Raw genomic sequence first — 14,797 nt, forward strand, 5'->3', positions numbered from 1 at the left:
ACTTTTTGGGACATTCCGATAAAAATGTAGAGTTATTTGTAAAGTACATGTAGATATGATTAGTACACAGTATTTTGACATATGTAGTTTATATTTCGGAACCAGTGAAATCCGATAGCATGAACATTGCCATAGGCAAGCACCAACCAACAATACTTACATAATATGAGCGCTATTATATAACCTAATATATTTGTTACATTTACCTCTGTTTATATAGGGTATTTCATAGATTTTTATTTTTTTCGACGAGAAGATAAAGTCATATCTTTTTAGTATCATGTTGATATGTCTGAATTCTCACAAAATAATCGATTCAAAATAATATTTGAGCTGGGTAAACTTTAAAATTCATACAAAAATGCGGAATAAATATGCATTTTGATCGGAACAATATGTTTAACGTAATTTTTTACACATATTTTACTACTTAACATTAAATATTTTATATTGCTTTAGTAGAATATAAATTGCCTAAATCTGCATGGTTTAAAATTTCTGCTGGCCTAAGTTTTTTTTATGAGATATTAAAACTCTGAGATGGACCATTATTTGATATAAACTTACCAAAACACATTCTCTAAAAAAAAAATACTACTTATAATAAAGCAGAATAACGAATATAATGAAGAAAAGGGTTCTTGCTGACATCGTAGTATCAGTAATTCTGATCAAATTATACTGTATTATACACAGAAATATTGGGAAGAATGTGCAACAATGTAACAACATTATTACAAATTATTGTGGAATGTTACTTAGATAATGGGCTGTTAAATATGTGCTATATTGCGCTATTTGGTATTCGCTCCTATATTATCCGCTTGATGGATCGATCGGATATTTACTGTTGCACTTGTCAACACGAATTACCGTTATGAGCGGCAAAGGACGAAAGGATGATGTGCCCAGAGAGCCGGGCACGTGCCCATGAGGACATCGCGATAAGGGGGGCAAACAATTTGACAGTTTAATGTGGCGACAGTCATCAAGCTGCAGTTCCGAAACTGAAAACTCTTCCTCGGTGCTGAAAATGAAACTGAAACTTAGGATCGGGCAGAAACTCGTGCTCGCTGACGACATTAGCAGCGGAGGAAGCAGGGCTATAATTATAATTCCATTACCGCGGAGCAACAGGACCGGGAACAGGAACAAGAACAGAGACAGGAACAAGAAGCCATTGGCCGGGTAAGGTGCTGCTGATCCTGCGCCGAGATCCTGTGCCAAGTCAAAGACAATTGAGTGGCGTAATTGCCGAGCCGCCAACTAATGATGGCCAAGGATAATGCGGGCCGTGTTAATGTGGCCAGAACGCGCCAAGCTGGCTGACGAGCAGGTGAATCGCTGAGCGGCCGCCGAAATGCGGAAGTATGCGCATTTCGCCCGATTCGCAGCGCCTTCGATCCGATCCGCATTTGATGGAATGTCCGAAGCGAGCACTTGCCTTCCCCTTCCCCTCTCGAGTACTGCCAATTAGGATGCCTCTCCGCAGCTGCACAGTTCAACAGCTTAGCCGCTGGAATCGCACTCAAATCGCGTGGAGGAGGCTTGTTCCTAAACAGCCTAAGCCCGAACGCTCCCATCGCTTTTATGAGCCGCCAGTTGGGGTCGCCGCTCATTCGGCGATAAGAATGTCATAACGGAACACAAACTCCCAATTAACTGCATCGCCCAGCGGAGGTGTAGCTGCGATTCGAAATTCGGACACCATCCGACCTGGGTTTCATTTGCATCGACGGGGAAGGAGCAGGTCCATCTGCCATCGATACATCCAACCATCCATCTATACATCCATCCACCCAGCGGAGGATGCCACCACGGCCCAGCGGGCGATGGTGCGATGTTGCGATGTCCCAGCTTCACAAGAAGAACCATCAGCGATGCAGGACAGTGCTGACACAATTCTAGCACCCTCAAATAAAATTATAAACACATATTTAACGTAACAATAGATATTTGTATAAAATAGCTTCTGTTATAGGTAGTGCTTTGCAAGGCAGGACAATGAAATATTTGACTGGGCGAAGAAAATGTATTCGAGAAACTGGCAAGTTGTTCAATATCAATAAACGTATTGGAACGAACATTTTGGAATAGTTAAAAGTAGCTAGTAAAACCGGCCACGCTGTTCAAGGAGAGCCGCGCAGGGAGTCGCAGAGATATCCATCAACGTGTGGCGTGTTTGGCTCCTGTAAGTTGTTAACTCGACTTTTATTGCCGCACAGTCGGCGGCTGGACCACCGAAGGGTCATTGGCTTCGAGTTGCCAGCGATCCACGGAACCATCGATTCATCGATTGCCTCGTTTGCGAAAGATCTCTCGAATTCGGCCGGTTCACACCCGGGGCCAGTTCATTTCCGCCCCTGCTGCCCCAATCAATGGCCACAATAAAGGTTAATTATGTAAATGTCACACAGTGGCTACTGTCTCTCCACTTGTCGGTTCCATTTTCATTTCCCATCCCATTTCCCATCCCATCCCGATTCCCATAGCGCTGCCCACTGCGATGCGTATTCCAACATCGATTCCAATTCCGATTTCGAAACGCGCTCAAAACTCACAATTTAATGGTCTCGAAACGTTTCAATTTTTATTAGTTCACATTGGGTCCTAACCTGTTGTCGGGAGCGTTCTAAATGAGAACATAACTGCTTCTGTTGCCACCGCCAATTAACCCCTTCCTTCCCAGCCATCAGCTACCAGCCACCAGCCATATGATGGCCCTTCGCCGTGTTGCCGCTTTTTACGGTTTAATTGTGCCCACGACCAGAGACAAAACAGAGAAATCAATCTCGAAATGCGTTGACAAGTGAGGCCGGGCCAAGAGCATTTCGAGATTTCAGGTCCCGGCCGAAGAGCAGACAGAGATTGCGAGGAGTCAGAGTAACCCCCGAACCACAAACCTCAAAACCCCGAGGTGCATTTAAGTGCACCTTTAGGAAATTAACCATAAAAAATTGCTTCATTTAACAAGGCAGTGCGGCACTAAAAACCAACCCAGACAATGTCCCAACGCGCGGCAGAAGAAGCCAAATGCCAAAGGCAGCCGGAGAAAACCAGAGTGACGTCGGGTCACATCTCTGGGCTCGGGGGCCAGAGGTTCTGGCCTAGAAAGCGGAAGCTCTGGACCCACGATTTCGGGCTAATTGGGAAAGAGGAAGTCAGGTGACAACGGAAGATGGGGCTTCATAAAACGCAGGAACAGTTTAAGCTGTCTACAGCTTCATTAGAAATAGTTATTGTGCTATTAGGAACAGAAATAATCATATTTTATTTAAGAAAGACAAAAAAGAAACTAATTTGTATAGGAACTTAGTATATAAACGGTATTGTGCAGGGCACTATTTACTTAAATGATGATAAATGTATATATTTAATATATTTTCATCAACTAACTAATGTTATAGACGACCTTTCCCATTCACGTTTATTACTTATATGCATTGCTTGCGACTTGTTTCCATGTCCACCATCTTAATCCATAGAGTTTATCCGTAATTGAATGACATTAATTATGGTGCATGCTGCTGTCAATCCATCACTATTACCATTTCCATTACCATTTCCATTGCGATTCCCATCCTCAGCTGGGCAAATCCGCTTGGCGATGCCATTCCGAGCGCGATGTCGCCGCAATGTCAAACATTTGGATCTGCTAATCGCGTAAAACATAACACCATTACCGCCATAAAATAAATTTTCTGCCATAATATCTGTCGCGCAGAAGGGCCTCGGATCGGCGAAACGTACATCGACGACGACATCTTCTGTCCCATTCCGCGTCTACGTCCGCATCCAAGTCCAGCTCCAACTCCAATTTCCAATGCCCCAACTGGATTTTGATTTATGCCGAAAACGCAGAGGCGAGCTGGGCAAAAACCAAAAACACAAATCAAACGCAAACAGCGCGACGAAACATTGCAACAATCCATGCCAGCGCTCTGCTCCGGCTGCCTAGCAGCTCCTCCAGATCCGACTCCTTTAGCTCCGGCCCACGAATGCCGGCCCAGCAAGAGGAGCAACCAGGCAGGCTGGCTCGGCATGGCCAGCAAAAAAAGAAGGCCAAAAGGCGAGCGCGAAATCCAAACGCGAGCGGCGCGCGCGTTTTTTGCCGCCCCAAATGCGCGCAACAAAAACGCGTCTCTGTGTCTCGCTGAATGTCCAGCCTCATTGATATTTCGAGCGCGAGCGTATAAAAATATTCTGTCGGCCCAAGATCCCGAGATCCCGATTCCAATTCCGATTCCCGATTCTGATTCTGATTCCAATCCTGGCCTGGCCTAAAAGTGTCGCCCGAGCGGGATCGTCGCTGCGATCAGCGATCAGCAGAAATCATCGTCATCATCATCATCGATCCGGCGATCCAGAGCCCTTCGACTTTCGTCGCCTGCACTGAGAGAAAATATATACTATTTGTTTTATATATAACAAAGAAATTGAATGGTGATGCATTCCTATAAAATAAGACATATCTAAAAATATGCTTAGGAAACTTAGTGTAATCAGACGATTGACTTTTTTCTGGATAGAATTATACTTCAAGGATTCTAGATAGTTATGAAATTAATAATTTCTTATAATTATTATAGTCACTTCTTAATTATAAGAAATTATTAATTTCATAACTATCTAGAATCCTTGAAGTATAATTAATTATACACATATAATACATATTGCCTATAGCTCATAAATGCTTTTTGTGCCCAAATGAAGGTTTCTTTCTGTGTGCCCCGTTTTTGCGCTGTGACCAGAGAGGCTGTCAGTCATAGTCATGCCAGGGCATTCCAATCTGGCCATGATCAGGAGGCTTCTTGTGGCCGATACCCGGCATATGCCCTGCTGGCTGTGCATTCCTCGCCGTCAGTTTCCTTGCGCGCATCCTCAACGCCTTTTAGCATTGTTTATGAAGTGGAGTGGAGTGGTTCGGATTGGAGTGTAGTGGCAAGAAGCGATATTGGCGGTATTGGTCCATTGGCCAGGATGCGGAATCGCGGCGTGCACGTGATACAATTATGGCAGCGTGTTTTTTGCGCCTCCTTTTTTTGCCCGCTTTGCATAATTTAACTGCGCGCAATTGTCGCGGCAATTATTTTTAGCCACTGATTTATTGTTGGCATATTCAGAGTATTGGTCTTGGGAAAGTTTCTCGCAACTTCACACCTTCGCCCAGGATGGCCATGTGCAGCTCCCCCGGGCACCTGTTTTAAAATTCCACTCACATTGCCTGGCGGTGCCGCCACACCATGCCGATTCCAATGCCATTTTCGCACTTCCAGTCGCCGCTTCAGTTGCAGTTGCAGTTGCAGTTGGCAACCATTGTCGCCTCCTTCTGGGGGCGATCCCTCCGATGCCTCCTCCGAAGCCTCCACCGCGGGCGATCGATAGTTATGGTCGTGTCAGACATCCTGTAATTTCGCCATTCCCCCTCCTTCAGGCCCAGCGTGTTGGCAACTTGTTGACACTTCATTGGCGCGCAAGTTAATTAAGAAGGAGAGGCGCAGATACAGATACAGATACCGACGACCACCAGCGAGTCGGTGCAAAACACTTCATTTATCATTTAAATGGGCATCTCGGGTACAAATTACACGAATTTTGTAGCAGAAAATTTCATGAAATTTAGCTTATTACACAGGCTTTTACCTCTGTTGGTTAGGTTGAGCATTTCTGAAACATAATTGGTATATAAAACCCATACCCTATGATAGTAAACACACTTTTTACTCAGCACACGTATTCGTAATGTTTATTTAAATATTTTATTATATTATCACCCCCTTGCAACATTATTCATAGCAATCATAGTGTACGAAACTCGAATGAATGCAATTTCACGGCTATTTCAATCCAGCTATTTGCTCATTTTAAAACCACATTATCGGAGATCCAGTTTAAGAGAAAAGAAAGTGAAGTGATCGTGTGACCAAAGAAATTCCATCAGTTCGAGTTCCACCTTAGATTAAGTTAGTATTGGTTGAATGGGGCGTTTACGATTAAACTAGGTTGCTATATATACACAGATCAAAACTGGGTCAGTGGCCATGCGCACTCTGTGGATTCAGTTGACCACCTCAACGCTGTCCTCCTCCTCCGGCTCCTCCTCCCCCTCGGCGGGATCCTCATCCTCGGGAGTTTCCAGGGGCGGAGCCACTGGACTATCCTGGCTGCTTTCGCATGAGCTGGACTCCAGGCACTCCAGACGATTGCTGTCGAGTCGCAGTCGCTTCTCCGGCTTCTTGAGCAGTTCCTCGATGGAGTACGGATTCCGCTTGCGACTGTGGCCGAGTGTCGAGCCCGGTGAAGCCTCTGGAGCTGATCCGGCTCCATTGCCACCGCCAGACGCGGTTAGGGAGAGCGCCGCCGGGGAGGATTTGCCGGAGTCGCAGTCGCTTAGTGCATCGCCAGCCGCTCCGGGTGTCGACAGATCGATGGAGCTCTCTGACTTGGTGAATCCGCCCAGTGCTGATGTGGAAGATGCGGCCGCCGCTGCCATGGCGTGGGGCAAATAGCCGCCGGCATAGGGCAGGAACTGACCACCCGACGCGGCCGCCTGGGCCTGAATGTGAGCCTGGGTGTAGTAGAGCAGGGAGGGATTCCACAGCCAGTGCTTGTGGAGAGCGGAGTAACTCAAGTCCAGGCCCGAGACATTTGGGTTCAGGCCGTGACTGTGGCCATGTCCCATGCTGGGCGGCATTTTGGGAGCGGGTTTAATGGGCATCTCGCCGGCGGTGTTCATCATCAACGCCGGCGGTTTGGTGTACCGTGCGATGGAGGGCGTGGCTGCCGCAGTGGGTGGGGCCACGCTCGCCGGAGGGGGCGGAGCTTGGCTGCCATATCCATTCGATGGCCCGCTGCCCGCCTGATGAGCCGCTGCCGCCGCCGCTGCTGCAGCTGCGGCATTCTGCTGACTGGAGGTCATCTCGTCCGTCCACAGACCGCTGTTGCGCAGAATCCGGTTGATGGAGCTGATCGAGGGCACCGAGCTGGGATCGCAGACGCGCTGCTGCTGCAGCTGCTCGCGAATCTCCCACGCGAACATGCCGCTGTTCTCCTCCTTCAGCCGGATGATCTTCTTCACGACGGTGGGCGTGGCCACTTGCTGCAAGCAAAAGAAGTTATGGAATTTAGAAACAATTAAGAATGTTGTAGCTTTCGCATGTTCCATTTTATAACCCTTTACCTAGCAACCAGCCCATATTTAAATTGTTTTATTATTAAGTAACATCTGAATGGAACCCGTAACTTCTGTAGATGATTGCATAATATTTTATGATTAAGGTACTAGATTAAATTTAGTTTTATTACATATTGCGAATGGTTTCACATCAACTTTAAAGGCCTGTTGCGTGACTAGGTGTTTTTGTCCCTTTATGGTTATAGCCACAGCTGAGCGGTTTAAACCCCTTCATTCTCAGGTGTCTCTGGTTACCCCGTTTTTGTGGCCAACGGCTAATTGCCGTGAAATTCAATTGTGCACTAAAATAAACCACGGCGCACTCGCAACAATTGCAAAGGTCGACAGCAAGCGCAGCCACGCCCCTTTTAAGCTGTCATGTTCGCGGGAAGATTTGCATCGGAGCCACATCCGTGTTGCAGCCGCTTTTGCATATGTTAATTTGTGCGAGAGCTTTGAAAGGTTGAAAGGACCTTCCTCCTGTTTTCACTGGCGCCCGTGCTTTTCACGTGTGACGCGGCAATTCATTAAAAATTCATAAATACGCCTAAGGGGAGTTTATCGAGTGGCAGTGGGGGCTTCCAGGGGTCGGAAGCCCCTCCAGCGCGGCCAGCTTGCATGCCAGATCTTATCGGAAATCTACACGCGCACTCGCTCTTTGCGGGCCACTGTCCTTGCGCCCGCCCCGCCCCCTTTTCCTATGCATGCCACAGGGCCAGGAGGGGCACGGTGCAGGGGACGGGGGCAACTTCTTTATTGACCCAGCGTAGGTGTTAAATGCGCGTTTTGTTCGAGCGAGTGCAGAGCGCTTATTGAATCACCATGTTAGCGGGTGGGTAACTGAAGTGTGGTAATGGTGGTAGTGATGGGGGTGGGGGTGGTGGTACCGCCGGGTACATTGTGCACTTGGTGGGCGGTGCAACTACCGTTAATTAGGCGTTCTGTTCCGTCGGCAAATATCGCACCTGAACAACTGTTTGCGCTGTCGAAGGGGAATCGCATTGGAAGGGGTAGCTTCACGGACTCAAAGTGGTGAAATGTCCATGTAAGTTCCCAATGATATCATATAGGACAAAATATTAAAGGACCAAGTACCATGTCTGAGCTACTTTTTTGCAGTTTGTAGAAAATGTAATAGTATGCAATAAAACTATAGCTGCGTGGGCCTTAAAGGGATCTATATTGGTACAATAGCCTTCTGGAAAGCGTTTACCATGGTGCGTATGGGTCGTGATTCGGTGTTATCGCTGCTTCCATGGCCCAGTGCAATCAGCACTATCTTAGTGCCATTGTCGTCACTTTTTTTGGGGCCGTGAAGCGAGCAGCAGCGGCTTAAACGGTAGCAGCCACACTTGATTGGGCGTGCGAACCGCACAGGTGGCCCCAGCCCCATCCAGCCCAATTCTGCCCCATCCAGGTAGCCCACTTCCCGGTTATCATCCTCGGGCTGGGCAGGCGAGATTGATTTGCTGCGCTCTCTGCACTCGAACGCCCACTCCTTTCCCGTACACCGTTCACCCAACACCCTTTCGCCTCCTCCACCTGCCACTCCCACTTGGACTCCCACACGTGGCCATAAAAGCTGTCATCGAATGTCGAGAACATGTAAACTAGCTGCTGGTTACAATGCTTATCTGGGCTATCTGCTTTCCGTGTATCTGTGATACTTTATGGATTTACTGCTGTGCGTTTGATTTTTATATAATCGTTTGTTGATTTCATGCACCACAGCGGACCACATGTGGTTTCCCGTCCCCCCAGATCTGGTTTCCATCCCCCATTCCGTAATCCCATTCCCGCCTGGAGCCCACTTACCTTGGTCTTGCTACCGCCAATGGAGCCCGGTCGAATGGAGCCCGTCTCATAGAAGCGAGTTAGAATTTTGGAAACGCAGCCTGTTCGAGAGGAGCATAAACTATATTACCTTGTCTGAATCATAAGGCAGTTATGTGCAGTAAACTTACCATGGGAAACCAGAAGCTGGCGGGAGATATCACAGGGCCTCACTCCGCACAGAGCCAAGTCGACGATCCTGCGACGGACGCAGTCCGGCAGAGGACGGCCATTCACAAAAACGCCGCCCAATTGGTTGACACCAGCTTGACCTGGGGGATACACAAGGAAGAGGATATTTGGTGGACTTTAATAAACTTTCATTGCATTGCATCCCAGTACTTTTATTCCCAAACCCATTTAATCCAGTTTAAGACTTTGAAAGTAACTCTTTTTAAATGCACTATATAGAAGATTAACCACTTCTGCAATAAGCAACTTGTCTACAGATACTTAACGAGTGTTGCCTCAAATTGTTAGTGTGGAGCTATATATTTTGGGAGAAAAGTTTGCCCGACAAATGGAGATTATAGTGGGAATCTGAAGCGCCTAAGCTTCTCAATAAAGCGAAAAAAGCCGGGAAGATTTACAGTGCGCACACGCGTCTGGGCCAAGTACCAGCAGTTTGGCAACCGCCGTGTTGACTTGGCTAATCTCTCTCACCTCCTCCCCTTCCCTCACTGGCGCTCGTAAACGCAGGCGGCAAAAGTGCGCCAGTAATAACCGTGTTTCTTTGTGGGATCTCGGGTTCTTGGCATTTCGAGGGGGGAGCACGTGAAATGGGGGATTGGGACTGGGATGGGGACGGGGACTGGAGATTGCATCTGACACTTTCGTTTAAGTTCTTTTTGAAGTTCATTAGCGAGACTCACCTGTATGCGGCATGGCTGAAATGTGATCAACAATTCAATTCAAAGCGAGCCAATCCAATCCAATCCAATCCAATACAATCCGAAAGTGATTCGATACGATCCGATGCGATCGGTAGTCGCTGGCAGTCGCTTAGCCTCCGTAAAGTATTTTGGTTTATTCGCTGTTGCTGCTGCTGCTGCTGCTTAGTTAATCGCTGAATTTTAATCAAATTTCAAGCAAGAACGTCATAAAAACGCTTTGATGGATGTCGTCGTGGTCGCCGGGCTATTAGGATTCTCAGCCTCAGACTCGAATGGCGTCGCTCGCACTGATGTTGGATGATGCTGGATGAGGCTGGGTGCCCACTCCCCGAAGACTTTTAACGGCTTCCACGAATTCGGACAGCGTCCAGGCCCGGCCAGAACCGATCCGATCCAAGACCAAAGCCAAAACCAAAACCAAACCGAAACCCGGTGAAAATCTAGTAAGGAAAATACATAAAACTTAATTATTTTATAAAACTACGCGACCGCGCGTTTAATGTGCAGTGGTTTATGTGCTCAATGGCCATGTCCAGTGACCAGTTACCAGTGACCAGTTACAAAAGGCCATTGCCTAGTGGCACTGGTGGCAGGGAGTATCTCAAATTAGCTGCTTATCAGGCACATTCCGGGCGCAGCGTGAACTGCTGGCCATTATCGAGTGGTTTCCCCCATACCATTTAGGCCAGGTCGTGGAAGTCATACTCCTAAGTATAGAGTATAGAGTGGGCAAGTGCCGGGCAGTGCAGGGGTAACAATTAAATGAATTTTGGCCAATTGCTCATTTCGTTAAATATGCAACGGGCTCAGAGAGATATGCAAATGGGCTTTCAGCACCACCAACTTGCGGTCGGTGGTCGGTGGTTTCCGCTTCCTGTTCTGTTTCTACTTAGTGCTTTTTGGCCAGGATTTGAGCCTGTCGCCAGCCTGTCAGAGGCATGAAAACGCGCTGAAGAACCGTATAAATCAAAAACTGTAACTGCCACTGCCGGCCGACGGTCCACACACTTTGTCATGGCCATGTTATTATGGAATTCACATTTGATTTAATTGCCGAGCCCGAACCCGGCCCCACAGAGTCCTTTGCCCAACTTCCTTGCCGCTTTTCAGCTCGTAAAACCACCGAAATGCGCGTGTTAAGCCACCGAACCACCGCACGCACCACACACTCCCCCCTTTTGAAATTCAAAAAACGGAAAAAACACCAAACAGAACGGAAAAAAAAGAACTCGAAATTAAGTTGTTCATTAGCTTTTTTTGGACCCTCACAGTCGCAGTCTCAGTCTCAGTCTCCATCGCCACTTCCACCGCCGTCTCAGCTTTTCGGTTACCACTCACCGCGAACGGGAAACTCGTGCTGGCCGTTAAGGCCATAAAGTTCGCAGTTGGCCCGGGGCCAAGATTTGGCCGACAGTGCGATAAGGATTCCAATCCGCTCGGTTTTGTAGAAAGTGAAATAGACATTCCGGCCAAATCCAATTTGGCCGCAATGAAAGGGTTAATTTCCCCTCTGGCGTGCTGCTCGCCCATTTCACTCGAATTCTTTTTTTCTTTTGTGGCCCAATCGAGGCCAGTGAGCAGTCAAAACTAAATAGTTCCGGCCAAGTAGCAACCCCCAGGAATATGCCACTGCTGGGCTTGTTTTGCCACTTCTGTACGTGTTAATTAGCAATTATTGGGTTCTATGCAGCCTAAGAATGCAGATAAGTGTATCTTACTGAATAGAGAAACCTAATTTTCAGTTATTACTTCTGGAACATACTGCGGAATTGGGCGTAAATCTAACATATTAAAAGTATCTGATACTTAAACGATATCGAAATATCCCCTGTAGTTTCAAAAAAGGCCTTATTAAATGTAAACGCGTAGCAAAGGTTTTTTCCAGAGCTACAACGGCTACAGTTTTAATGCTGAATGCGATCTTGGGGCCAAATGGCGAGTTATATATAGAGATGTGGCTAATCTGGGTTCTCGAGAAGCGCTTTCAGGTTTTCAGCTCCCGTATATTAACGAGTATAAGTATCTCCTTGAAGTGCTACCGATTTCTCCACAGTCCTCGGCTCGTAAGTCTCAATTAGCTACGTGCACATGTCAAGCGGAACAGACATAAAAACCGATAGAAATTAGTTAAACATACAATAATTTAAATTCGTGCGATTACCGAAAGTGGAACCGACAGGTTGGCCGAGCTTCTGTTTCGGAACCCAGTCCCTTGATTTGATATTTTATTATTGGATGGCCTGCTGCCTGCCCCCCCGCAGATCAATGGATCGATCGATCGCAGCCAGATCGAACCGGGGCATTAACAGCCGCTAATTAAAATAAGAAAATTATAATAAAACGTACGCTTCACCATTTGAATATGATAAGCTTGCTCTTTCTCGACCACGCTTAAGTAAGTTGTCCGACGGCTAGTTGGCTTATTGGATCGTTTCCGATGGCCGAAAGCCGGTGGCTTTGGCTTAGAAAGCAACCAAATCAATGAGCCATAATGGCAGCCAGAAACGACGGCATGACAAAGAATTAATTAGCATACGATTTTTGACTTTTGTCGCTCGCCGCAGTCGTGGGAAAACTAAAGTCTGGCCAACAAGTCACTCATCGATCTGGCCAACGATCGATTGGGCCGCTTTAAATGAGTTATCTCGGTGCGGCGGATGTTCAATTGGCCTGGCCGTGGTTTTGCATTGCAAATTCGTTGGGTTGGCCATCCGTCCGGTGGCATCTTCCACTTCATTCACAACATGAATATTATTGGAATAATCGAGTCTTGGCCGAAACTAACGCCGCCGCTTGAATGGAGATCGCCCGTTTGGTTCCGTTCCGTTCAGACTCGATCCCCGTTAGATCAGATCGTCGTTCATTAAGAAATAAGCCGATCGAAGGCAGTCGATGGTGTGGAGGGTGGAGGGTCTGGGAGGGGAGGAGGTTGGACCTGAGACCGATGTGTCGAACACGATAAGCAAATATCGTTATTAAAGCCTTTCAAAAACGCCGCAACCTGATCGGGAGCGACTCGATTTAATGATTTAGTTGTTGAGAAAGCAAATTATGCGCAAACAAATTGATTACGATCGTTTATGATGGTCATTATGGGCAGGTCGATGGATGCGACCAGCTCTTAATTAAGACGCCGATAACTCATCGTCGTTAGCTTTTGTCAAGTGTTTGAACAGTACTCAGTTTCGGAAATAGAATATGTCTGCACTCCAAGTGCAATGTGTGCACTTTTCACAAAGTTCAATTTAGCTTATCTGGTCGCGAGTATAAAACCAGATAACGCATCTGGCGTAAAATCCGACAAAGCAAAATATGCTGCTAAAAGCCTGTTTAGTGAACTAATAAAGTAGTCATCTAATTTCATTAAATAAAGCAGGTTCGAAATCCACAACAAATGTATCTAATATTGATCGGTTAATCTAAACGTTCTATGGAATATTTCAACAGATACTTTAAAGCACAACTTTATTAGTTTCATGCCCGATTCTGCATAACTTGATCTAAGTAGTTCGTTTTGAAATATTCTCCTGAATTCGTAACGTTCTTCTAAACCGTTTCGATCTATAAACAAAGTTATTTCTTTATACAATTATAGCACTAGAAATGTACCAATTCGAATGAACTTAGCTTGGAGAGGAGTCTACATAACTTTATCTAAGTTGTTCGATTGGAAATATTCTCCTTAAATTCGTAATGTTCTTCTAAACCTGTTAAATCTATAAACAAGGTTCTTTCTTTATACAATTATAGCACTAGAAACGTACCAATTCAATGAACTTAGCTATGTTTAGCTTAACTTTGCTCAAAGCTGGACAAATAATGAATAATAACGCACTAGGAAGTGTATGTTTACTAGATGGTTCTACTTTCGAAGTACATTATTTAAAAGGTGTGCTCACCTCAAGCTTAAAGCACTGTATCTGCCGGCTATCCAATAACTGGGATGCGAATCCTTTGATCACTTGAGCACAACACTTTCCGCTCGAGTTTGGCATGCACTGTGTCGCTTATTCCGCGGATAATGGCCGATTACTCAGTTCAGAGGCGCGACGGCTAATGGTTTCTGTGTGATTCTTTTTTCTTTTTGGGAGTTCGGAACGCGACGCACCTTGTCACTCGACCGTCAAAAATTCGACTAACTGCACGCGAATCGCGGGGCCGGCGCATCGATTCGATAAAATTTTGTGGCTATAGCTATAGCTGTGGCTGTGGCAGTGGCAGTGGCAGCAGCAGTGGAAATTGAGAGTTGGCTTCGTGCCTCGCCCGCGGTCCATCAGCCGACAAATTCTACTGAAGCGCCGCCAAGCAGAGCGGCCCAAAACGCCACCGAAAAGCCGCCGCTCACTCACACACCCGAGTTCGCGGCCCGCACACACTGACACAAGCCTTCACGGACTCACGGACGAACCGTTTTTCTGGTGTAACCGGTTTTTCACGGCTGCGACGTCCGCGCCGGTTCCAGCCCCATTTGGCCCACCGCCAGCCAATGAGGGCCCATCACCGAACTGGCCCGGTGCGCATGCGTCGCCCGCTGCGCCGACGGCGAGCTGCCATTGGCCGGAGTCCGCCGGAGGGGTGGGGGCCAGGTGACACGTCCTCCGGGAGCGACATCGACACGGGCACAGTGGGTCAAGTGTGAAGAGGCTAGTGGGCTAGGTCGGCGCTCAGCTGGATTTCAACAGCATGGCAAACCACATTGAATTTAAGATCATTTCGTAAAGCTACTACTCGTATATGTTGAGGTTAACTAGTGCGCAGCTGCGTTTTTAGATAAACATTGGTTTTCTGGTTAGTTGACTAATAAGTACTGCAATGCAGCTTACTTACAAACTAGACATGTGATTTAATAGGCTAATGATTATTATTAGGATTACTTTCTAACCTTATTATTGAAGTA

General features: G+C 46.9%; 1 protein-coding gene across 1 annotated transcript; it reads right to left on the reverse strand.

Annotated features, from left to right (window-relative positions):
• Positions 1-5,794: 5,794 nt before the first annotated feature.
• Positions 5,795-14,557, reverse strand: LOC122615289 (paired box pox-neuro protein). Its single transcript, XM_043790315.1, has 5 exons — positions 13,800-14,557; positions 9,880-10,340; positions 9,139-9,279; positions 8,990-9,069; positions 5,795-7,099 (listed from the first exon to the last, which is right to left on the reverse strand). Exons 2-5 carry the CDS (start codon positions 9,890-9,892, stop codon positions 6,059-6,061), a joined length of 1,275 nt encoding a protein of 424 aa, XP_043646250.1. The 5' UTR covers positions 9,893-10,340; positions 13,800-14,557; the 3' UTR covers positions 5,795-6,058.
• Positions 14,558-14,797: the final 240 nt, after the last annotated feature.

Source organism: Drosophila teissieri, chromosome 2R (assembly GCF_016746235.2).
Source record: "Drosophila teissieri strain GT53w chromosome 2R, Prin_Dtei_1.1, whole genome shotgun sequence".
In the NCBI taxonomy this organism is placed as follows: Eukaryota; Metazoa; Arthropoda; class Insecta; order Diptera; family Drosophilidae; genus Drosophila; species Drosophila teissieri.